The sequence below is a fragment of the Rhipicephalus microplus genome, chromosome 8 (genome assembly GCF_043290135.1).
Source record: "Rhipicephalus microplus isolate Deutch F79 chromosome 8, USDA_Rmic, whole genome shotgun sequence".
NCBI classification, from domain to species: domain Eukaryota; kingdom Metazoa; phylum Arthropoda; class Arachnida; order Ixodida; family Ixodidae; genus Rhipicephalus; species Rhipicephalus microplus.
Window position 1 is genome coordinate 29694345 of NC_134707.1, and position 26930 is coordinate 29721274.

General features: G+C 42.5%; 1 protein-coding gene across 5 annotated transcripts in view; it reads right to left on the reverse strand.

The window, feature by feature from the left end:
• The window catches only part of LOC119165286 (uncharacterized), a 65599-nt gene extending 42539 nt beyond the window's left edge, over window positions 1-23060 (reverse strand). For 2 of the 5 annotated variants that reach the window (XM_075871413.1, XM_037417467.2), the window contains exons 1-8: window positions 22907-23060; window positions 18843-19107; window positions 15711-15744; window positions 14434-14757; window positions 11411-11722; window positions 10031-10351; window positions 6084-6395; window positions 3524-3844 (exon numbers count right to left, since the gene is read on the reverse strand). In XM_075871413.1, the coding sequence (XP_075727528.1) occupies window positions 3524-3844; window positions 6084-6395; window positions 10031-10351; window positions 11411-11722; window positions 14434-14757; window positions 15711-15744; window positions 18843-19067 (1849 nt within the window). In that variant the 5' untranslated portion in view covers window positions 19068-19107; window positions 22907-23060. Of the gene's footprint in view, window positions 1-3523; window positions 3845-6083; window positions 6396-10030; window positions 10352-11410; window positions 11723-14433; window positions 14758-15710; window positions 15745-18842; window positions 19108-20409; window positions 20494-22671; window positions 22874-22906 lie in introns of those variants that run through there. The other 3 variants (XM_075871409.1, XM_075871412.1, XM_075871411.1) reach the window with 3 other exon arrangements.
• Window positions 23061-26930: the final 3870 nt, after the last annotated feature.

The following is a 26930-nucleotide window of genomic DNA, read 5'->3' on the forward strand; positions in this document are numbered from 1 at the left end:
TGATCAGACATAATAATAATAATAATAATAATAATAATAATAATAATAATAATAATAATAATAATAATAATAATAATAATAATAATAATAATAATAATAAATAGAAAAGGATGACAAGGAAAGCATAGGAGATATATTAGAATTAAATATAATGCAAGTATGAAGAAAGATAACTTGCCTTCAGTGGGATTCGAACCTGCGACCTTTAATATTGCAGTTTCAGACCAATGGCAAGTTATCTTTTTGTTCACTTTACTTTCTGCACACTCGTATTACGATTACTCCTATACTCGGCGACAACTTTTCTTGGAACTGAAAGGAAAGCTACGGAGGTGGAACTTCTGCTCATGTAGCACAACGCGAGGTAGTTTGTTTTGGTGCACGTCTCGTAACGCTATGGAGAGTGACGGGGGTGCACCATCAGCGTTTTATGTAGATGCAGACGCCGCTTAGCGTTTGAGGTGCACGTAAAATGACGGGACTTTTTCGCACGTTCATAAACGCGAAGTCACGACAGATAAATTAAAAGAATTACGAATATCTTAGTGGTGTGAGCAAAAGTACCTAGTGCAAGCTGCGTTCTGTCTAAAATAGCTACACGTAGAAAATAAAGGAGGAACATTTATATTTCCTCACGCAAACTTCTTGCTTTGCGGGGACTTTAATTACCCTGATATTGACTGGGAGAACTTGTGTGCTAATTTACGACAATCCAGAGATTTCCTCGAACTGTGTCTCCTTTTCAACTTATCGCAATCAGTCACAATGCCAACTCGTGGCACAACCACTCTTGATCTTGTTCTTGTCTCCAACCCAGATTTAATTCAGTCAGTGTCATGCATTCCCGGTCTGAGTGACCATAATGTTGTATTGTTTTCATTGTCAATTGCCTTACCTTCGTGAAGACCTTCGAAAAAATTAATACGCGACTTTAACAACGCCAACTTCTCGACGATTAACTCAGAACTTAATACATTTTTGGTCTTCTTCACCCTGTCTGCTTCTACCCGAACAGTTGACCAAAACTGGTTATTGTTCAAGCGGAAATTATTAACCCTTATCGATAACCACGTCCCCCTTATTCGTGTTCCAGGCGATGCTCAGCGACCCTGGTATTCTAAATTACTAAAGAAACTATCTTAAAAGAAAAAGCGTCTTTTTCGCGCTGCTAAAAACTTTGAGTCAATATCAAAATGGAACAAATATTTCGCATGCCTTCGTGAATACACTCACTTGTTGAAGCGCTCCAAAAACAAATTTTTTCATGATGACTTGCTTAACATTGCCCGAACTAATCCAAAGAAGTTTTGGAAACTTCTCAACCCTAAAAATAACACGCACAATATATCATTAACCAACTTCGATGGTTCCCACGTTCCTCTCCCACAGCGGGCGGACGTTATGAATACTTACTTCACTTCAGTCTTCACTTCTGAACCACTTCATAGTATTCCAGTCATGCCGAGATCTAATTTTTCACAAATGCCGCCCATTGACATTACCTCCGAAGGCATCAGCAATCTGATAAAGAAATTAAAAATATCCAGCTCCCCCGGACCTGACAATATTCCTGCCAAAGTTTTAAAGGCTACTAATAGCATTTCTAGCAAATTTTTGGAGATAATTTTTTAAACAGTCCTTTTCTGAAGGTTTCATCCCAGATGACTGGAAACTTGGGAAGGTTGTACCAGTTTTCAAGTCTGGAAAGCAATCTGACCCATATAACTATCGCCCCATTTCACTAACGTGCATCGCTTGCAAACTTATGGAACACATAATATATTCACATGTTGCTCGTCACCTCGATGATCACTCTTTCTTTTTTCATAAGCAGCATGGTTTTCGTTCAGGGCTCTCATGCGAAACTCAACTTTTTGAATTTACGACTGATATCCATCTCAACCTTGATTCGTCATTTCAGACTGATGTTATTTTTGTCGACTTTTCAAAAGCCTTCGATCTCGTCCCTCACCAACGACTAATCAACAAACTTTCTTCACTTTCCCTCAATCCCCTGACCTTATCATGGATTAAGTGCTTCCTAACCGACCGGTCGCAATTCACTGTTATCGGTGGTGCCCATTCTGATACTACTCGAGTAATCTCTGGCGTCCCTCAGGGCTCGGTTCTCGGCCCGCTCCTCTTTTTAATCTACGTAAATGACCTTCCTTCCGGCATTTCATCAACGGTTCGGCTTTTTGCTGACGATTGCGTCATCTACCGTCGTATATCATCTCCCGAAGATCAGCTAATACTACAGCAAGATTTACACATCATTGATAACTAGTGCGCCCAGTGGATGATGAGGCCGAATACTTCCAAATGTAAGTTCATGCCTGTTTCACGAAAACACACTAACGTCATCCATCCGTATTCATTAAACTCAACAGTGTTATCCCAAGTGGATTCTTACCGATACCTGGGCGTTGTAATTACAAGCAGACTAACCTGGACCGAGCATATTACCAAACTAGCTGCCGATGCCTCAAAAACTCTTGGCTATCTTAGGAGATCATTGTCATTATCACCTGCAAGCCTTCGCAAATTGGCCTTTGAAACTTTTGTTCGTACTAAAATGGAATACGCATCTGCAATTTGGAGCCCTCATCAGATATACCTAATTAACATTCTTGAATCCATCCAAAATCGTGCCGCCAGATTCATCTCCGCAAATTACGACAAACGAGCAAGCATCAGTCAAATCAAATCATCCCTCGGTCTCCCCGTTTTGTCAGCTCGACGCAAAATTTCACGTCTTTGTCTCTTTCACAAACTTTACTACAGCTTTCCTCACCTACATAACTCACTTTTACTTCCGCCTGTCCAAACATCTCGTCGCCCATTTAATTCCCTGAGTATCCAACGTCTGTTTGGTTCTACTAACGCTTTTAATAAATCATTTCTTCCTACGGCTATCGATGAGTGGAACGGTTTGACGGATGCTATTGTCAGCGAAAAAGTGGCTTTTAAATTTAGAGATTTATTACTAGCTACCCTTGACTCTTAATCGCTGTTTGTCTTTCTTTGTTGTTTGTTCTCTGCCGCCTGTATATTTTGGACCTCGAATTGACTGTTGAATATTTCGTTTGACATGCTCTGTTTTCTTTTTGTTTTTTGTTGCTACCTGTATGTTTTAGTAATTCAAAAACTGTAACCATGAACTGCATTTTCATTGAAATTTGTACTTGCATTGTTCCCCCCCCCCCTTATGTAATGCCCCGAGAGAGGCTCGAAGTCTGACAAAGCGAAATGAAGGAACCCCGTCAGCCTAAACTTACGTCTTGTTAAACATCAATAAACAATCAACATTTCCGAAGCCTTCCGCTACGCCCCCTTTCTTCATCCTATTGTGGATTGAAGACGTAATACTCTACCAAGTAAATATTAAACAGTTTCTTGTAGGCAACCAAAATCTATTTCTGTTGATGTAAATTTTCCATCATTAGGATATCAAAACTGCCTATTTTAAGTGAAAAAGTGGTATGTTTAGAAGCACTTCACATGCAATAGAAGTCATAATCACCTTCACCGGGGATAAAGATTCCTTGAAGGCGAACTCCACGAGATGTATGCTCTGGTGGTCCGTTTCTGTGCGTACCTAGTGTGATGTCAACTCTGGCACAAGCCTTCAGGCTTGTACACGTAAGCTGGGTCATGTCAGGATGCAGAATTGTGCCGTTTGCACACGATCCCGGGGTCACCTTTTCACCACTACTGCGCTGATCCACTTCTCCATCAACGGAGACCCAGTAGTAATCGAAGCGAGCGTCAGGTTTTCTCCAAGCAACTGTTACGGAGCTATCCACCGCAGAAAGCAATCTGAAGTTGCTTACATCAGGCAGATCTAAAAAAGAAAAAAGACGGAAACTGTGGTGTATGACATTTTCGGTTAGTCATGATAAGGACTGTCAGGGTTACACACATACAGAGAATAAGCATACTAGAAATGAGTTTTCAAGTAATGCGGGCAATGAACGGGTAATAGATGCTATACAGGGAGTGTATTCTTCATTGTGGTAGTACGAGGTTTGTCAAACCAATCGCTATAAAGTTGTTATGAGGAGAACATAGTTCAAGTGAAAAAAGAGAGAATGCTTTGTATAATAGTTCTACCACCTGAGATTTGAGACACTTGGCGAAAAACGACCACGAGACCCAAGAATGTCGCCATTGTGCCCCAGGTATACTATTTAGTGAATACTTTGTTGATATTGAGGTTGTTGATGATGTCGAATTATGACCGAGCCCCCTGGAATAGTTGGGGAGCAGTAAGTCGCCTACTTGTTGTTAGTACAGCAGGGGCGCGTCTGCGATGCATTATTACCATAGTGGCACACATGATTTGCTGCTGAAAAGTACGAATTATAGCGCATTTTTGAAAGAGTTTTGAAGCACCGCAGTGGCTTGAACATTCTAATCTAACACTCTCTTCTTGTCTAACTGTAAGGATTATTTTTCACTAATAGCAGTTGTCAACAAATGCACGTGGCAAGATACGGCATTGAAATTCAAGGAAATTTCTGACAAAGCACAGCTCGAAATGCAGGAATATCCACTGGTTTTGAAAGGTATCTTTTTAGTACGTTTATAGAGGAAAGTAAGCATTAATATTTGTGCTTTGTGTTGTTTATTATGCTGTTGAAGAAGACTGTTCCGGCTATTTTGTTTGCAATGAATACCGACAAAAGGGAAATTATAGTTTCAATAAATACCAGGAAAGGAAAAATACACTCCCGTATTCTTAAGGCAGGACAGTTGATTCCCACAGAGAACAGTCGTGTGTGACAAGAAAATGCGGTTTCTTTCTTGTTTTGTTTTTATTGTGAGAGATAGCTACGATTCACGCTTCCACGTATTATGTTCCCCAAAACCGGTTATTTAAATTAGTCCATGCCCCCTTACCTGCAACTTCCCAGCTGCCAATCTTTTGCTGATCGATCTTTTCTCCTAAGTAGTGGTGAAAACTGCATAGCCGTGAAGGACGCAGACACTTTTAAAAACTAATGGCTCATTCACGAGTAGTACTAGCACAGGTCAGACAATTTGTGATGGACCATCATAAAAGGAACTGTAGTGACCAATGATTGTTGTAGTGGTGTTTTAGAGAAAGAGAAAAATATCAAGTAGGTAGGGTAGTTAACCTGAGGTGTGCGATTTCAGTTTGAATAAAAGAATATACCATCGTAAACTTCGTAAACTGGCTTGAATTGGCGAGCCTAAAACGATCAAGTTTGTGAAGCAGGACTACCAAACGTTTGCCAAACACCGTTTTGCGACAAAGAAAACGCTGGCCACATGGACACAAACAGAACCGAATGGAAGATATTTAGACAAATCCGTGTATTACCCCATGATGGCTGAAGCGTCGCGCGTCGCAACTACCATAGACACTAATGGAAGAGTTTTCTCTTGTGTATATATAGCAAACTCCGTGGTTACATGGTCTTGCAAAATACACTGAAAAATATGGTGAAGCTTCCAGCGATATAATTGGTTCAGAGCAGAGTCAAGCACCTTTTGAATGAAGTGAACGGCAAAAAAGATTACTCGGGGATGAGCGGGGGCCTTGGAAGGCAAAAAGAAAAATAAAATCAGTGAACTGATAATAATTAACTGAACGAGAACAGAAATCATCTGTGTTTTTAAACAGAAATTGCCTAATACCAAAATCATAGCTTTGTTCATTACCGCAATGTATTCGTTTATTACCGAAAGAGCTTCTTTTCAGTAGAGAGAGGAAGTTGCAGTCGCAATAGAACTTTGACAGTCCAGATATCAAGGCACAAGGAAAGTGAGAGGGGATTCTGACATCATGCCAGGGGCCACATAGTAGTGCCCGCCAGGCCACAGGTTGCCGACTCCTGGTTTTAGAGGAATTAGACTGCAGTCACGTGACTGAAACGTGGAGCAATGAGCGACTGAGCCGAAGCAGCCGCTTTGCAACCAAAGCAGGAACCATTTGCTATGGGACCGTTCGCTATTAGGAACTGTTTGCTGCCAACTTAGTCGCACAGTCGGCTGTTGTGCCAGGTGTAAACCAGCTATACGTCTACATACAGCAAAAATCATTACGCGATGCTTACCAAATATAGGGGTCCGTACTTGTGCCGCCATCTGACGGCTGGTGATTCTGTCCACCCCACAGCGTATCGTTGCCGCAATCAGTATGCAGTACGAGGTGTCCACTTTGCTGTCAAACACTGTCCACATTTTTGTCGTGGTCTGCTCCACACAATCACTCATTTTTTCAGCTGGGTCGCATGACCTGAATGTGCTGCATACATTGACACTGTACGACACTATGGTACCAAACACCTTGTCTGGTGGACCCCAGCGCAGCGTGCTCCGTAACGGTGATTCCGGAATCATCGTAACGTTTGTTGGCGGGTTCGGATCTGAAATAGGAGGCAGGGATGAAAGAGCTTTGTTTATTTATGAACGTATGAATCTTTTTGGCACAATATTTAAACAAACACGAATATAAAACGAAACAACACGACCAAACTTTTCATCTTAGGGGTACACTGATTATTTTATTGTTTCGCGCATTGCAATGGTGTGCATTAAAAAGATACTTAGATTAGGTTGATTCGCAGTTTTCCTACAAAGCTACTCTGGAACTTTTACTTCGAGAAATAAAAGAAGGCTGAGAATTATTACGATAATCAGGAACACGAGTTGAAGTATGTTGATATCTTAAGCGCCAACACCCACTGTTAACCATATATAGCTGTTGGCAATACGGTTTCTTAGCACTTTCCTGTGCAATGCTACAGTATTGAGGGTAGAATAAATGAAATGAAATTGCTAACATTACCACAGCCTGTCTCTGTGTGTGTATTCTACATTTGAAAAAATCACTCTTCAACATTCGAAAGATGTGAAAACGAATAAAGTTATGGTAAAAGTGAACAAAGATATGGCTAGTGATGACACCTGACTCTTATAAATGCGATTTTAAGGTTTGCTTTTCAACGGTTTTCCTCTAAAAATAATGCCGAACCCCTAGAATAATTTGTTCTATGTTTCGGGCTGGAGGAAATAGTCCCGAGTCTTTATTAAGTATGAAGCTTGTCCTCGCCTTTTAACAAATTAGGCATAGAAAATTCAGTTCTTATGAGACACCTTCATCTCACAACGTTAAATTACATACAAGAACACATTCTTCTTAGGCTATGTAAACTTCTATACATACGATAGTTTCTAGTTATTATTAAGGCATGTAAACGAACAAGATCACATTAGGATGAAATAGGCGGGATCAGCCAAAATTATTAAGAATATTTCTACTCTCTGTCGGGATGATCCTATTATGAGTAAACCTTGAGATGTGTAAGTTAGCAACATGTTGGCAAACAGATATTACAGTCGAACCGTACTAGATAGAACTCGGGTAAAATAGAAGTATCTTTTATATCAAACACTTTGTGAACGAGGCAGTGCTTTGACCTAAATGCATAGGAAGATGTACTACATCGAGCGAAAATATCCAGAAAACATGTTATATAGAATGCCGGTAACGTGAAATGCCAGAAGAAGTTAGCTGTCACAGACAAATATTTGGTGTTTTCTCGTGTAAGGGTACTTTTCCACAAGCATCTCGTCCGTGCTGCGGGGTCGGCGTTTGTTTTTACGATCGTTTGGCTAACGCGATGCAGGCCCTAAATCCAGAACTAGCTGTTCTCCACAAAACTTGCGGTACTCAGTTCAGCTAAAAGTGGAGAAGGCTCCCGTAGCCGCTGCGCACAGTATCCCAAGAAACCCACATGTGAACAATATTGGAGAAACAAAAACCGCGTTAAGGCGGAAAGCTTGTCATGTAGGTACTGGTTAATCATGAAGTACAACCCAAATGACAAGAGACGGTAAAATGCAGAGCAGTGCCTGTCCTGTTCCGTCTTCTACCGTCCCTGTTCTGCATCTACATCTTTTACATCGTCAAATAAGACAGCAGAAGTTACCGTAGAGTCAAAATATAGGCTTCTGGTACCCGACGAGTGCGCACAGCTACTTGTGAAAGCTTTAAGCATTATGTACATTCGCATCCTTTTTTTTCTTTCACTTAAAACTCGCCCCCGCCTTGTACTATGCCTAAGCAAGATCAAAGCACGAGTTCAATCCTCATTTGGACAGCAGTCAATCATCATCACCTGTTCTGGTTGACCATCATGAGCGTCTTTGAACGAGCGCTTCAGCTTTGGGTCCGTTGCGCTTGTTCTTTCCCGAGATCACGGCTTATAAACCTCGTTACAACCGAGTCGTCATACGTGTGGAGGTAGATGGTCCATCCCGGTCCTCTCCTCACAACGCCTATTCGCTGGAGCTCCATTCAGGCCGCCACTTGGACCCTCAGTCCGCCAACATGTCTCAGAGTGAGTGGGTGGACGCCCTTTATACTCCCCTCCCGGCTCCGCAAGCCCCTCCTCTTTATATCCTACACCAGCAGCGTGACCCTCCGATCTTCGCTGGTCTCCACGGCGAACATGTGGAGGACTGGCTCGATAACTACAAGCGAGTAAGAGCAACTAATCACTGGGACGACTCTAACAAGCTCCGCCGAGTATCGCTGTATGTCACGTGTATTGCCAAGACATGGTTCTTGAACCATCCAGTTCACTGTACACGTTTCCCGCAAGAAGTTTTTCAGACGAAGTTCCTCGTCACCTTGACTACCCGCCCGCAGCGGCCAGGCTGGCCGCTTCCACGTGGGTAGAATTAGTGATGATTATGATTATGATGGTGATGATGATTCTTGTTACTCTGGGACACACCCACAAAGGGGGATCGGCCAAGAACCGGGCGGCAGGATCAAGGAATTAGTGTAGGCATCTATTATGCACTTCATCCTCATCTTGACAGCAGTCAATCGTCATCACCTGTTCTGGATGACAGTCATCATCGTCTTTGAATGTGCGCTTTGTCTTCGGGTCCGTTTCACCTGTTTGTTCCAGAGTTCACGGCCAATAAACCTCGTTACAAGCGAGTCGTCATATTATATATATAAAGCCACGTATTGACGACAAGCCATTTTTCTTAAATTAGCGTGACGCAGTTCCGTGAAGCAAAGCTGAGCATATGAACTCTTCCCTGAAGTGCAACAGTTTCAATAAATGTTGTATATATAATTATCCAATATAATAATTCCTTGCTTTTTGTGACTTCGATATGTGCGGTTTTGACTGTGCTCCTATTTTTTTCATGTGAGGTTGATCCTACACATAGTCCAAGTAATATACTTTTTGCATGATATGCATTAGGAATACGCATACCTAATTTATGTTTTAATGTCAACGCTTTTAAAACATAATTGTTCAAGAGCTTGGTATTACTGCTCTGTGCGTGGTGTTTTCGCTGCAATGCTTTCTTTCCAACGTTTGATATGATAACTAATTCGCTATTGATTCTATTAACCAGCCTTTCAACGCTACTCATTAGTTAAACAACCCTTATTCAACCCAGCGATAATGCTGCTGTATTATAGCGCTAATTTCGCGGTTAGCATAGCGTTGATGACCTTCTTTCGTAGGCGCCGGCATAGCTTTAGCTACGCCGAAAAATCAAGAACCGTGAAACATAGGAAAGTGCATTGCTCAGGCAATTTAGCCATTCTCCCGGCAAACAAAAGCTGGCCGAGGTGGTGGCGTTGTCTCTTGGGCGGCACGGGTATCAGCAGAATATTTCAGAAGCCTTTTTTCGCAATTAAGTATGAGTTTTTTCGGTAGCATCTAATGCTTTTGACCTTGTAGCTTGTACTACACCGGTTGGAGCATCGATAACCTTTCTCTGGCTTGTACTGCCTACAACGCAGCCACGTTACAGGAAAAAAATGAATAAAAGACGAACTGGGCTGCTAAAGTGCTACGCACTTAGAAGGTCCTCATCAGAAGGTCCACGCACTCAGAAGGTCCTTAGAAGGTCCACGCACTTAGAAGGTCCACGCACTCAGAAGATCCTCACGCACTTATAAGGTCCTCATTATCATGTTTAATAATGGCTGTTTAGATTTATAGTCAGAATTTATACCACTTACCTTCAGCGGGGATGAAGATGTCCTTCAATGTCAGTCCAGGAGACATGTGCTCTGGGGGTCCGTTGTAGTGAGTACGAACGGTGCATGACAAGAAGGTACACGGCTCGAAAGGACCGCAGGTCACTTCCGTCTGTTCAGGACGAATGATGGTTCCGTTGGCGCACAAACGGTGCCACTGCTGGGAATTCCTTGTAGATCTAGCTTGGTCTTCGGTTACCTCGACAGAGTAGTAGTCAAAACGCCTCTTGGGGCGCTGCCAGGATAAAGTAACGTAGCCACTCTTGACAGCTAGCACTACTAGCTTAGACACGTCCGGAAGTCCTGCATTGAACATTCGAAACTTTAGATAATTTTCAGTGAAAATCATTTCAACTCAAGTAATTTCATGGCAGCAGAAGCATTTGTGGAACCTCGTAATGCAAGAAATAATTCCCGGGCGTCCAAAGTATCTTGCCCACAACTTGCTTTAAGTTTTTTTGTATTATGATTTCATCCCGTGAATCTTCACGCAACCGCTATGGTCAAGATTTATAATACATGAGAGCAAAGTTTAGTTGTAGACAACTCAAGAGACTAACAGAGAGAAAGCTCTTGGTTGAAAGGCAAAATATTTATCCATCATGCATTCCGTTACTTGCCCCTCGTCGGCGTCACCCAAAGGAGGGAAAATTAGGCCTTAAAATAAAATGGACCAATAAATGTGTAAATAAATAAAACAAGAATAGGAAGAAACAAATGCCAAAAAGTATTGTTTTATGATAAATCATTCGGGCATTGAATACAGCGAGTAAATGGGCATGCAGGTAACAGCATTGTTCTTCCTTTTGAAAACAAAGGGGCGAGAAAATGCAAACAACGGGAGGTTCCCACTAACGGCAATTTTTGGGCACTCTCCCTGTCGAACCCAGGACAGCGTCCTGTACTTTGTGTCTGAAGTGGCGCAGACAGGCTCCCACTGCTTCTCAATATTTAATACTTTTCGTAGAGACGGGAGAGGGTCTAGCTTAGTTAAGTTGGCTTATGCCTCAGATGATTCAATTGGGTCACAAAAAGTATGAAAAGCAATACTTGGTAATTGGTGTAAGTGAATGTGCATTGCGTCAGTATACACTTTGGTGGACAGATGCTTCAATTACTTCTCATGTCTTCCAACTGTATTTCGACTTTCTGTAGAGACTGCATACGTATTCTAAACAGGCCCAGTGAAAGAGTATGCATTTACAACGTCATATCCGTGACGGACATACGTCAGCGCAGCCGCGGTGGACCCCGAAGTAAAATAATTTCTTGTTAAAATAGATAACACGCTTAATGGCGTCAATTTCTTTTTGTCTACGTACTGCGCAGCCTATATTCAACATATTGGGCAAGAGATCTCACCGAATAGCGGCGTTCTGACTTCCTGTGACGCTGTAGGACCGGCCAGTGCCTTCTCACCACACCGCACGCTTGCCGAGACGAAGACGCAGTACGAGGTGTCTTCGACACTGCCGAACTCCATCCACGCATCAGAAACCTCTCGCTCAACGCAGCCTGCCAAATTTTCTTTCTCGTCACAAGTTGTTGACTTCTTGCACACCTTCACTTTGTAGACGCCCAGAGTGCCGTCAAAACTCGCTGGTGGTTCCCACAAAATGCGTGTCGTGTGTGGCGCCTTAGCAACCATGGCAATGTTCCATGGTTCACCCGGATCTGATGGGAAAGCACACATGAGAAATTGTGGTTCATTGATGATGTGGTTCAATGATGAAAATATATATATATATATATATATATATATATATATATATATATATATATATATATATATATATATATATATATATATATATATATATATATAGGTACGGGATATGGCACAACGGGAGCGTTGTCAACAAGGATAAATATATTTATTTCCCAACAGTTTCGGGAGGGGACCTCCCTTCATCAGGGGATGAGTTCATCAAGGGAGGTCCCCTCCCGAAACTGTTGGGAAATAAATATATTTATCCTTGTTGACAACGCTCCCGTTGTGCCATATCCCGTACCTTCACGAAGACTAACTGGCCCATTGAATTATCACTCCCACTATATATATATATATATATATATATATATATATATATATATATATATATATATATATATATATATATATATATATATATATATATATATGTATGTATGTATATATATATATATATATATCAAATTTAACAGACAATAACGCCAAGAAATGTATAGAGAAAGTTATTATACCCAATTGTAATGTACATGTGAAGAAAAAAATTGGTGAAAAGATAACTTGCCGTGAGCAGAAACCTAACCTGCCACTCGTAATAAGTTCACGTGCTATGTGACGCCAAACAGACTCATAAAGAGTGTGCCACACTCCCTGCCATGGCTATAGGTGGCGCTAACTGACACTCACACGTTTAAGTTCACATATAAACCCAATAAAGTAGCTGGGGGGATAGCCGTCGTGGTAGCTCAGTGGTAGAGCATCGAATGCGTTATTCGAAGGACGCAGGTTCGGTTCCTTTTCACGGCAAGTTATCTTTTCACACACTTTTCTTTCTTCATATTTACGTTACATTTGGGTCTAATAACTTCCCCTATACATTGCTTGGCATTACTGTCTGTTAGTCCTCATTATTTTTGTGTCAAAACACGGAAAAAACGAGCCCTTAAGTATACACTTCTTTACCTCATTCATTAACGAGGGCTTCGTACTGGCACGCTTGGTGCCATTAGGTTGTATACGAGGGACTATGGGTCAGCTGCCAGCTCACAATAAGTTCACGTGCTACGTGACGCCAAACAGGCTCACAAAGAGTGTGCCACACTCACCGCCACGCTACAGGTGGCGCTAACTGACACTCCCACGTTTAAATTCACTTATAAACCAATAAAATAACTTGGGGGATAGCCGCCGTAGTGGCTCAGTGGTAAAGCATCGAACGCGTTATTCGAAGGTCGCATGTTCGGTTCCTGCTCACGGCAAGTTATCTTTTCACCCACTTTTCTTTCTTCACATTTACATTACAATTGGGTTTAATAAATTCCTCTAAACATTCTTTGGCTACATTGTCTGTTAGATCTCATTATTGATCTGTCAGAACACGGAAAATCGAGCCCACTAAGTAACATAATCATGTCTTGATTAGCACGTCATATTCGTCAAACCATCTTACTCTCCCATGCTAATTTTGGATCATGCCAAGTTAGGGGGTCATCACGAGAGCACAAAGATGTAAGCGGATAAATAGATAGACAGATAGATAGATAGATAGATAGATAGATGGATAGATAGATAGATAGATAGATAGATAGATAGATAGATAGATAGATAGATAGATAGATAGATAGATAGATAGATAGATAGATGGATAGATAGATGGATAGATAGATGGATAGATAGATGGATAGATAGATGGATAGATAGATAGATAGATGGATAGATAGATGGATAGATAGATGGATAGATAGATGGATAGATAGATGGATAGATAGATGGATAGATAGATGGATAGATAGATAGATGGATAGATAGATAGATGGATAGATAGATAGATAGACGCCAAAACACACATGTGCCTGCAGTACGCAAAAAAATGCTCCACGTTTAAAAAATACTCAAACTTCCTCGAGCTCAATGAAATTCGGACACCAATTTTAGAAATTTGCGACTAAAAAATGTCCATTAAGAAACACGAGCGTACTTGCTAATAGGAACGCTAAAGTGGGCGTTTAGGCGTGTTGGTACGACTAGGCGGATACAAAAACAGCGCTGAGTTACAACGAAGTTCATTGTTTAACACACATAACATTTATCTGCGTGTTGCCAAATCAAAGAAAGACCGAGTAACAACAAAGAATAATAAAAGCCATGATAAACTACGATAAAAAGCAGAAACTATCAGCAGCATCACTGCTAACCGTGCGTAACACGGCTGCAATGATCTCGCAAATTATTAGACAAATAAACATCATTCACACCATATTCAAAAAAAGATAATATTATGCTAACGCACTCGGTGAGTCGATTACATCAAGTTCACTAATACTCAGGTCCAGCTACGGGTCGGAGTTTGAGGGATTTGATTGATTTTTTTTTATTGAAGTGATCTGATTGATTTATTGAAACGTCAGTGAGTGTGAGCCCGAGTAAGCTCGAATAAAAAAACAACATTTAGTGATTGCAAAAATCATTAAGTCTGGTTTAGGAAAACTTTGGTGAGTCAGAGTTTGAACGAACCCTGAGAAAAAAGTTCATCTTTGTAAAGAGTAGGCCTGTGCAGAAACATGAATACACTAGGCCACCAAAGAGTACCTCTAGATAGGTGCACTTGCAGGCGAATGCCGAGAAGTCAGTTACTCTCAAAACGAGTTCACCAACTGAATACCGGAGCTTTACTAACCTTGGCCATTGATGAAAACGTCTTTCAGTGTGGTTCCCGTTGATGTGCGTTCTGGTGGTCCTTTGCTAAACGTGCGAACAGTGACACTGACGCTGGAGCAGGCTTCGTAAGGGCCGCAGGTTACTTGCGTCTTCTGAGCGCTAATGATGGTGCCGTTCCCACAGGATCCAGGATGATCTTTTCGTAGCGCGTCAGTTCTGTAACTATTTCCGATGGTGACGTCCAGCAAGTAAAAGTCAAAGTTGTCCTGAGGTCGATCCCAGACGATGGTGATGAAGCGATTATCGGCTCCCAATAAGTGGAGGTTGGTGACGTCAACTGCGGCTGCAACGTGGATAAATATCTCACGATAACGACAATAATACCGATGCATGGGTTCAGCAAAGTCGCATGCGTGCCTCAATGTAGAATATAATACAACAGGTTTCATCGAATCGATAGTGGGCGTCATACAGGTTCCCAAAATCAACTAGAGGGAACTCTGATGCTGCGATCGTTCAGCCACCGCGAAAATGATGGGTAGTACACGAATTTGCCGTGTTATTTGTGCTTGCGGCCTTGAACGCCCTTGTGGCTTTGTTCATTCTTGTGTTTTCGTTTCGTATTCGTTTTGGTGTTTTCGATAAAAGATTGGATAAGTGGATAATTGGAGATTGGATAAAAGATTAGATAATGGTCCGCTTTCATGAGTACTGTGGCTGAATCTACAGTTGAGAATCGGTTAAATATAAATCTAACTACCTTTCGCTAACCTATATCGATGTTATCGATATAAGTTTTAGTGTACGGATGCCAAACAATACATGCTATTTCAGTTTAGTTATGAGTGACATATTGTGGCCAAGCATTTGTACACCCGAAATGACTTATAATTTTTGAAGCTTATAAATTTCTGAAGGCTGAAGTGGAAGCGTTACAAAGAAAGTGCGCGTTTGCCCATTATTTTGAAAAAAAAAAACAGTGTTAATAAACGACATTTGAATGTATGTTTTATATTAGTTCTGAGCATTCGCAGCATTTGTCAAGTCTGTACAGCGATAACAGCCTACTTCAGAAGATTTCTCAAGATCAGTGATCAATTAGCTCGTTCCCGTGGGATCTCCAGGGCCGCGTTGGCTCAGTTTTTTTTTAAATATCCAATGTACCAAAATTTCCTGCTAAGTGCCGAATAACTTAAGTAAACTCACGCTGAAAAAATCTTCGCGATTTCTAAACCCTGTTACTGGTTTTAGGTTATGTAAGTGCATGATTGGAAGCAAAAAATAAAGAATGCTTACCAGCCGTCTTTGAGTGTTCAGCCTTCGGTAAAATCTGAAAAAAAAAAGCAGCAATGAACTTATCAAGGAAAAATACGAAGGCTGCAGGTTATTATATTCAAATATTACTTTTTCTTGATAATGAGCACCTAGTATTCTTTGGATATAAAGCAAGCAGGCCGGCTGGAAAATTTACGAACGTAGTTCATGTTACCAGCAACTTCGAACTTTGATTCTAAGGGCGCGGTCGCGATCGCTATATCGGCAGCCATCAGCGGGCTTCTTGTGTACCCTTCTGTGCTGCGCTCTCAACGCGAAAACACTGTGCGGAAAGAACAACTTTTCCTGGAGCGGCCGTATTCTCTTACAAAAGCTTTTTTAGAGTTACGCGAGATAGTATGCAAAAGAGTTTGCTGCCAGCAAAGATGCAGCCATAGACGTTTTTTTAGGGGGGGGGGGGGGAGCGGTAGGTGGAAGGGCTTTCGATTTAAGGGGAGTACCCCTCCAAATTGCCATTTTTCGCTCTGTGTGCTGTAGCGAAAAAAGTTCGGGGGGGGGGGGTGGCACGGGCCTTGTGTGCGACCCCCTAACCACGTCCCTGGCTGCCAGCCTTAGTATAACTTACAATTTGTTGCAGTCGGATTTACAACTACACCCTTGCGGTGAAATTGTCGCTGTTTTTTTTTTCTGGTGAGGTTCTCTGACTTTAGGAATATACCACTCTCGCCGCCAGTTGCACAATGCCGCCTTCAACGCAACGCATCGCGGGTTAAACGTGGGAACTCAGCTTTTGCGTACGCCTAACAGTGCTCTACTACGACAACACTGTGTGCGAAGAGTTAACAAAGCCGGATACAGAGGCAACTGAAACACACTGTTCTGTTCAACATGTTTGTGATTTCCATGCGTTAAATGCACCACAGTTAATCACTGGTATGCTGTGTCATCATAACCAGCTTGCTACACGACCAATGGGCCTGTGTGTGACAGCAGAAATGCAAATAGCGAGGTGGATACCATTTCGGGATTGACAGCCGCCACTGGGTGACAAATTGAACATAAATTATTTTCCGTTCTGAAGTGTATAGAGCGCTTCAGGGTAGTGATACTATTGGCAGCAAACATCGGCAGCAAACAGAAAAACGAATGCTGCAATAATGAAACACAGATTGTGATGCGGATACGAGAAGTACGAAGTGCTTCGAGGTCTGTCAAAAGACATAATGATTCTTGGACTTCTCTTTGGGAACTCAATGATGTGCATAAGCCCAGTGGGGCTATCAGGAATGGATGTGAATCAAAGGACTATGGGACGCCTCGCGTTGGACTCTCACGGGAAGACGAGAAATGAGGCTGTAAGGAGGGATATGGGATAGGCGGGCTTTGACGTAAGGAAAGTTCAGAGCAAGATAAGACTTAAACACAGTTTCAGGAAATTGAAGGAGAGTAGGTGGGAAGAGAAGTTGTTGAGGTATTTGTATTGGAAAAGCGCGGACAAAAAATGGAGAAAAAGAACTAGGAGTCTCACCAGTAATTGTACGGCTGGCAGCGTGGACGTTATGGAAACAAGGAGCGTTAAGCCAAACGTCAGACAGGCGGATCGCCTATTGCTAGGAGCTTTATTTGGGCCTTCAGAAGGCCCGCCACCTACACCCGCCACCTACACAGCGTTTACACCAGTCAACAACACAATTTATTCGTGCTGGACGCACGGTCCTCTGCATCCACCACTGCTGGCGTTTACGCAGCAAAACGAACACTTTCTTTTTCATTTAACTCATGCCGTAGGGCTTTCTGGCGCCAAGAAAGAAATAGACTAAGACAAACAAACGCTAACAGAAACAGGTGAATCCTCAGGCCTTGTCCGCAGTTTGTGCAGTTTGACAATAAGTGAATGACTGGACTTTTTTTTACATTTAGGGCGACTAGAACGTGCGTTTATATAATTACCGCATTATTTATTTAGTGAACGCAATCTATGGCTGCGGGAAGCAACAAAAGTGCATCGACCAACGAAGAGATTACCTGGTCGTAAGTAAGCACTGTGATACTTCGTTTTACTTTGTTAATGCTATAATGCGTATTTAACTGAAATAAATATGTACACACGTGGGAAAAAGTATACGCCCCACAGGAATGCGAGCTGAAATCACCGTCCGCGTGGCCTAGCAACGAGGTGTCCGCTGCTGAAGGCATCAATTGCTCTGGCGGAATCCGCCTGAGGAAAGCTTTCGAACAGCAGACGGCTCACCACTAGACGGCGCAGACTGCAAAGGTATGCAGAGGGCAATGGTGCAGATACTTTTGCTCGCCGGTGTACATAAGAGGTCCTGACACAGCCTTGCATCAGGTCCAATCTTTTTACGCGCTGCGGATTCCTGTAATCGGCCTAGTTGAAGCGAACACCCAGCAACCACGTTAGCTTAGCACAGATTATTACAGTTTAAATTGGGGGCATCGCCAGTGCGGAGAACTTCCACATGTGAAGATCGTGCGGTTAGATCGGCACATTGTCGTGGTGTTTGTGTCACAATATACTGACATACTCTCAAACTAACTGCGGCCTGGAATATTCTCACGCTATGAATATTCCCAAGAATACTTGAAAGGTACAATGAGTCTGGATTCCGTGTACCGGAAATGCCGGACCTTGACATTTTTTTTCAAGGTGTGGGCATTAATTCTGAGAAATCCGCAGTGCTGCTTTAAAAGATTCCAGCTAGAGCAACACAACTAGACGACCGGTCATATCTTTACTTGTTTTCTCACCTTTCTGAGAACACTATTTCTCTGGGTTCCTAGCTACAACAATTCTCAAATTGGATAGGTTATTGACCTATCCAATATACCTGAACTAGGATTGTCGCGAGATCAAGCGTTTCAGCGTATTGCCCTGTTTTCTTCAAAGCCCACTCCTCGTACAAGTTGGTAGTTGGGGGAGAGTCTACGAATCATGCGCATTAATGCGTGAGGTAGGCTAAAACTGCCTTGAAGAATACAAGACGCCTTATGAAAACAGCCACCCTAGCGACACCCGCCACCCGCCGTTCATGAATATTTCTACAACCTTCCACCTTCTCTCGCATATTTACGAAGAGAGCTCACGAGCACAGCGCAGATTCAAATGTCTATCGACAACGTTGGCTTACTTACGTCGGCGCGCTGTAGAAAGAACAACGTTAAGGCTGCCACCGTTGTGACGAGGCATAGCATGACAGCGACTCCTAGTGACTTCATCTTTGTGCACCGGCATCCACGTGCTTTGTCCGGTGGTTCCTGTGATGGTGGTTGATCGGCTGCCACGAAAGTGACAGAGGCATCACCGGAATGGTACTGGACATACGGCGGCGGCTTTTCGTCCTCCACTGTCAGATCCATACTTGAGCACAGCTGTCTTTGTTACTCCGGCGCTTGCGTCCTGTGGTAAAGAACGCGAGTTAGTCAAGACATCAAGACCGACGAGACAATGTGTCCTACTAATTAAAGAGACTCCGAAGATAAAAAACTTGTACAGTAATAAATTACAATTGCACAAAACCAAAATCTACATGCCAGCCACGCCCCCACCCCTACGCGTGCCTCTTCGTAAGCCATTGTCCACCCCAAACACCACGACGTCAAGTGCATTCATAGCATCTGCTAGGTTTACATACGTGCTAATTAGTAAATATATGGCGGATTTTACTTTGAGGGGCTAATAGACTCAACATACCATGTTTTAGAAAGTTTTGTTTTGCCAACGTCGCCAAAGGAGGAGAGGTAGGCCTTAAATCCGTGGCGTCATTTTATTTCGGAACAAAGTTTAGGAAATAAACATCGACCTTCAGTTTCGCCTCAATTAGTGACACCATTAAACTTAAACTACACGAAGACAGATTTCTCAGGGTACAAATCAAGAATATAACCCTTGGGTGGGGGCCGCAACTAGTACTCTAGTTCCTCAGGACCTGAATAGTTTGTTGAGTGACTGACTGATTTATTATTTGATGTCAGCAAACGCTCAAGACCAACTCCGGCGATTTTTCAGCCATATGAAAGTAATGGTGGTTCTATGTTTATCTGACGCTTCTGCCATGGACCTGTTTGCAGAAACACCAATCATAGTATGTAGACTTTCACGTCCGAAATCAATAATATGATTACGAGAGATGCTTTAGTAGAAGGCTCCGGAAAGTTTGACCATTGGGTGTTTTTTAACGTGCGCTTACATGGGCCACTACCAATTTATCGTGCACTGACATGGGATGCTATTGTTTTGCCTCCATAGAAATGGAACCACCACCATGACAGCGATCGAACCATTACTTTTAGGTAAGCAGCATGGCACCCAAGTCACTGTTCCACCGAGATGAACATAACATAAATAGTAAGCTAATCCCAAAAAAACTTCAAATAGTCATGAAAGTGGTACACTAAAACCGAAACAGAGCAGAGCAATACTGTTTTTGCATGACGTAAAATTAGCGAAACCGAAAACCATGCAAAGCATGCCGGTCATGCATGCGCGGTGTTCGAGAACTCCGAAAGCCGCGAATAGCAGACACTCAGCGAGTAGGTGACCACGCTGACCATACCGCACCACGTCTGTGACTGACGATGCCACGTGCACAAGCTTCTAGGAGCTGTCGGACAATGACAGATGCGATTCCGACGCATTGTTGATCAACAAGCATGACTGTTGCACATCGATGAAACAAAACAGATTCTCATATGTGCTTACCTGTTTGCGAATAAGACCGCCAGATGGCACAAGTTCTCCATGCCGTCAAGGATGGGGTTGTGGGGTTGGGCTAAAATGGTTGGGCTAAAAAATATTCGCCGTTGAACTATGACTTTTTAACTGTCTTAGAAAGAGAGCACGGGTTTGTGAAGCACTCGTTTACATGACAATAAAATTAACTAATAATATAAGACATGTGCATACCTTCCTTACGATGCGCAGCTTATCGTATACTAATACACGCGACCACGTGGACCCAGTAATCCTTACGGAATGTGCTTCTCTGCGTTAAAGTTCACGCATAAAACTTTTCGTGCAGTGGGCTGGCAGTACTAACCAATATTTTAAAACCTCCATGGTGCTCACACACTAGTATGGAGAGAAATGCAATCATTAGTTGCGAATGTTTTGTGGTTATAATAAATGTTAGGTGAATCGGGCTCAGCCTACGACACTATAATACATAGCGACCATGGCACGCCCTACCCCATGGAAAGTGAAATCGCCCGCCGAGCCAGGGAACCGCTGGCGAAACACAAATATTCCACAGCAAAGAAGCAGACGCTGCAGTGATGCCTACTTCCATCTCTTTCTTACTCCTCTTTTGTATTTCCTTTCTATTATTCTCTCTTTCCCCCACCCCAAGTGTAGGGTAGCCAACCGAGCCAAGCTTGGTTAACCTCCCTGGCTTTCCTCTCTATTTATCTCTCTCTTTCTCTCCATCGCCTTGCAAAAATATATGTCGCATACACACAATATTGCCAATATTTCTGGTAAGCCTGGTTGGCTTTGAGAGGCATAATGTTCATTTGAAAACAATCTGCAAAACTGCTAGTCAATACGCTGGCATAAGTGGTGGAAACGCGTAAATGAACGTACGCACGGAAGATCACTAGATCCACAGACCTCAAAAAATTGCCGGAATCAGTATTTAAGGTGGCTTATTCACAAAGTAAAGCATATAACAGCTGCATCTTCCCGGTACTTAGCTACAGAGCAGAAATCTGTAGACTTATAAAAAGGGTTCAGCTTAAATTGAGGACGACGCAGCGAGCAAAGGAAAGCAATATTACCATTTTTTTTAAGGTGTAACCTTAAGAGACAAGAAGATAGCACAGTGAATTAGGGAGCAAACCGGGGTTAAGGATATCATAGTTGAAATCAAGAAAAGGAAATTGACATGGACCGAGCATGTATATAGCACGTAGACAGTATAACCCCTGGTGATTAATGGTAACTAACTGGATTTCTAGAGATGGCAAGCGGGTTAGGAGGAGAGGGAAGGTTAGGTGGGCTGATGAGATTAAGAAGTCTGCGGGTACAAATTGGCAGCAGCAAGCACAAGACCGAGTTGACTGGCGGAACATGCGAGATGCCTTTGTCCTGCAGTAGACGTAGCGAGGCTGATGTTGATGATAATGATCGACACTGGTACCACAATTAACTCCAAAGAACTAAGGATTAACTTCCATTATTTAAGGATTCAGAACGTATGCTTGCTTCCACAACACTAACTTCTGCATGTTTCATCTTAGGTTCCCAAGAAAAAAAAACAATTGCAACCACTGTCGGCAAAAGCAACCCGAAACCTTTGTCTAGCAGTTCAGTGTCTCCTCGGCCGCTTTTCAATCAGCTAAATAATTCATAAAGCGGAATTGCGCCAAACAAGAAAGATGGGCACATAATAGAGAGGCATTAGAAGCGCTAACTTTGACGTTCATTTTTCCGTTGCACTATGCATTGCGCATGATTGGACATATGTTTAAATGTTTTGTCTCTGAACTGAAGCATCAGTTTGAACCTAGCAGCTGCATCGTCTCTTGCCCCTGTGTCCTCGTGGTTTCATATTTTTTCGCTCTAACACAATAACTTTATACCAACTTGGCTTTGTTTACTACTGTAGTAACGTAAATAATTCATAACTGCATTACTCTAGAATACCCTAAAAGACAGCCATAGTTTAGTCTATACCTACAGAACAAGCAATGTCTCGCGATGAAAGAGCTGGGAAATAAGGTGAGTGCAAAGTCATAAGAAATTATTCTCAAGCTAAGAAGGACCCTAACTCCTGATTATCTCAGGAGACAACGGCTGGGAGTACAGGCGCCTTCAAAGCAATACATTTACAAACGGCGTTCTAATGCATCCCAAGACCAACGCCATGCGAGCATATCTGCCCACGCTGTAATGTGGCAGACACCCTAGCAAACCTTTTACTGCAATAGAAAGGCAGGAACCCAAGCAGCAGCAATGGATGCAGACCCAAACCTCCTCAGTGAAGCATAGCTGCGATCTCCAAGCATGACATGGTCGACCAGCGTTGACTCGTCGCGCGGACCTGCCAGGTTGTCCAGACCAGCGGGTTCTTAGTATAAAGCACCCTCTCACACTCACTCACTGGTCTTCATACAAACGTTTTCTCTCTCTATGTTGTTCAGAATGATCCGATTATTCAATAAAGCACTGAATCGACATCGTCCCTGTGATTTCTACGTACCTCTCAAACGGCTGAATAGGAAGCTATGTCAGCAACACATTTTGCAGCCACATACGAGACTGCCACAGCACTCTGGCGAAACAGTCACGTAATTGTAGGCGTGCGGAAGAGCACAAGGAAGTTTTCGGGCACACAAGCGAGGCATCGATCCCTGGCTTATGCTAGATATGGCGTCGGAAGTGACTGGTCTAACAGGAAACTAGCGCGTATACAAGAAGGACCGAAAATCACGCCGAAGCAACGGGTTGCAATCTCCACAGGCACCACCACTTCCTCGCAGTTGCGATAACGACTCTGCAATGTTTCGTACTCTGCATGAAGACACAACGGCAACTTGGACTGACACTTACGACTAAAACATGATAAGCAAGGCCTGCGGAAATCTTGAATTTTACGAGGCTTTCAAAACTTTTCTCGAAATAGAATAAAAGAACTATAGCGCTCATTTGCGATAAAAGAAGCATGTGCTTTTAAAAATCTTGAATTTTTGTGATGTTCTGAACGCTAGTCGTGTTCCAATAAGATATATTTTGAGGAAATAAAAATTTCCTCAAAGCGTATCTCGTACAAATTGCTACAAATTTTGGAAATATCGAATCTTTGCATTTTTGAAAGTTTAGTGGCATTTAGATCGACTAAATCTTGCGTTTTCCCGTGACTTGAAATGTGAAGCTTTCACAACGTCTGTGAAAATGTTGAACTGTCGTTTATTATTTGCTGTTCCATCGTGTCATTATCTTTATTTAGAATATACATTTACCAATAAACACTTCTGGGCAATTTTAGACCAATTTTAGCCTTTAGAAACTAGCAATTTATCAATATGTGAAAGGTTCATCCAATTTCGACAGCACACTGAGTAGTGGTAATTTCTAACAAGAGAAAGTCGGGTTCCTTGTCTTTTATAAGGACGCGTGTGCCTTTCAAGGACGGAGCATAGAAGCACCTGCTGCAATGGTTCGCCAAAAATCCCCTCCCCGAAATACACTTGAGCTCTAATGTACAACAGACAAGAAGGACTAGGGGTAACTAAGTGGATTTTCAGGGAAGACAAGTGGGTTAGGGGAGACATAAAGTTAGATGGTCAGATAAGATTAAGAAGTTTGTATGTATAAAATGGCAGCAGCAAGCACAGGACCGACTGGCGGAACCATTGGAGAGGCAGTTTTGTTGCAGTGGATGTAGTCATGCTAATGTTGGCGACGATGATGATGACACCAGTAGTCATGCTCTGTAGTTCTGTGCTGTACACTTGCACTCACATCTATTCCAGGATGAACAACGTGTCCAACAAAGCATTTCGTGCAATATTTTCTTGATGCCCTGCGCATCAACCGTTATACGCTGCTCTCGCAACGTGGGATTAGGACAGCACCCGGATTGTCTGATGTAGCGTCTACACCATGAAAGCGGTATCTCAGTGAACTGGCCCGTAATAGAACCATTCACTTTAAGCACTAATAAGAGCCTCCTTGTGTTCGTTCCGTTGCACTGTCACAGCAAGAGCTTGCAATAATTTTGCTACTCGCGTCATCTGTTGTTATCGCCCCGTTTTACTGTCAGTACATTTCAGCGCGATCCACGCTTACACTGTTTGAAAAGCTTCAGGACGGCAGTAGATTTTGTTAAAATTACGCCCACTTCGTGAACATTACAGATTATTCTGGAACCTATGTCGCCGCTAGAGATAACACTCGAATATTCGATGGCAAGGGTATAAATGATGACACGCTTCGCCGTTTGTGAGTTGATAGATAGCCGACGCTCTGTTCGCCACTGTAAATGCTAGTGTCTTGCTGTAATCCGACATTTACTTTTGCGTGACCACAAGTTCGACCCGAATAAACAGTTTCGTCTTCGACCTGAAGTCTGCTTCCTTTGTTCACGTCACGACCCCGTGACAATATCTTACGCATGCAAAGTGGGGACAGGCGAAGTGCGCAAAAAGAGCTCCTTGTTTGTGTCGTGTTGCGCGAGCATGCTTTTAAAGTAGGTGTTTGTGTTTGCGTGCAGTAAATGGAGGTAATCCCTACTATTCATCCGTGTCAATGTGTCTTCGGTTGTGTCGGTGCCTTTATGTTTTGAGCTACCGAAGTGAATTCCAGTCATCAAACTCTACAAACTTGCCTATATGGCTTTATAATAAACATTTCTAAACGTCTTCTACTAAATTTTGCTCAAAATACGAAGGTTATCTAATAATTAAAAAATGAAGGTAAGGTTTTCAAAGAGTAGTCAATGTAGTAAAATATTTGCGAAAAAATCTACTCAATTCAAATATGACGAAATTGACAAAATTTTTACAAATCCACAAATGAATGATATCTGGACTTTATAGGCTTAGCATTCTGGTAACGATGACACCAGTATTTGTTTGTCAAGATGTGCGTGAAACCACTGCATAAAATTTTGTATGCCTTGCAACAGTGTGCACATCAACTGCTCAGCAGTGTTTCCTGTGTCGTCGTGCTATTGTACCCGAATGGGCGCTGGTGGGAATTTGTCTGATGGCCTCGCCGAGAAAAAATAAGAACGATAAGGTGATGGGGCCGACATGGCTTCATTACAGGTTGTAAACGAAAAAATTGTGGTTCAAATCGCACTGCCGATTATGCTAAACCTAAAATGTTGCCATCATCACTGCACTGAAGCTTGCAGTTACTCGCTTAAAAATGTTCTGGTACCCGCCCCGATGATCTACTGGTTATGGCACTCAACAGCTGAACCGAAGGTAGCGAGTTCGAATACCGGTCGCAACGGCAACATTTTTTATGGCAGCGAAAGTGCTTCAGGTATTTGCATTTTGATTTAGGTGCATGGTAAAGGGGCCATGCAGCAATTTTCCAAGTGGCCATGGGATAAATTCACTAAAGGAGCTATTCCTTCACAAACTCACTACCACCTACATTTTCAGAGTTTGTTCAGAACGAGCAGTTAGAAAAAACTGTCGCACGTTGCAATTGCAAGCTGTGGAAGGTAAACAGGGAGGAATGGCTCGAAAGAAGCGAATACGCTACGCGCATCTCGTGACGTTAATCAAAATATGACGGAGGTTCACAGTGGGGAAACAACAAATAATTAGAAGGGCTTTTCGGCAACGATACAAGCATTCTGATCGGACTACCCATCCTCTTATTTACGTGATCAACGCATTGAATTCCCGTTCTCCAGAAGAGCACAGCAAAGAGCGCTTATCAGTCGATCTGTAAATTGTTGCAGTTCATAAGCATATAGAAATTATTCATTGCGTCCGATGTACCAAAAGCGCGATGTAATACGAGAGAGGTGGTAGTGAAGGGCTTCGAAAATTTCGAACAACGGGGTACCTCAACGTGCACCTAAAGTTGAGTACACGGGCCTCTGGCATTTTCACCTCCACTGAAAAGGCGGCCGCCGCGGCCCGTTTTCAATGCGGGGACCTATCAGTGAACAACCGAGTGCTATAACTACTACACGGCACAGGCGGGTAATCGTAAGATATGACGCCGGGGGTATGTAAAACCCTGGTTTTGCAGCATGTACTTCTTGAAAATAAATTCGTAGGTGAAATATGATATCTACAAAGCGTTTTCCGAAATCATGTCAAATTGAAGAAAAATATTAGGAAAAACCTGAGGCTTGTACTGTACGTGATTAGAGTCCATGCTTATAAGTAAAATTCCACATTCCATTCTACGATTCTACAGTTGCAACAGCCATCTGTGGAATGTTTACATTCAAGGTCACAAAACGTTTTGTATGGTTACAAACTATGTTTGTTTGTAAACTGTATGCATAACTATATGTTTAAAAAAATATTCCTAAACGACAGTGGGTACAAACTGATCACGCACCCCTCAAGAAACGTGGTGTTATGGAAAATGGTGCATTCACACTTTCCTCAGCTAGTTTTGCTTAGACAAACTAGCTGAGGAAAGCGGGGAAAGACACGTTTGTACGTCACATACACCTGGTGGCTTGTTTTTACAAACATGATTCCAAAATTCGGTATCAATTTTCAATTTAGGTTTCTGAGAAACTAAAT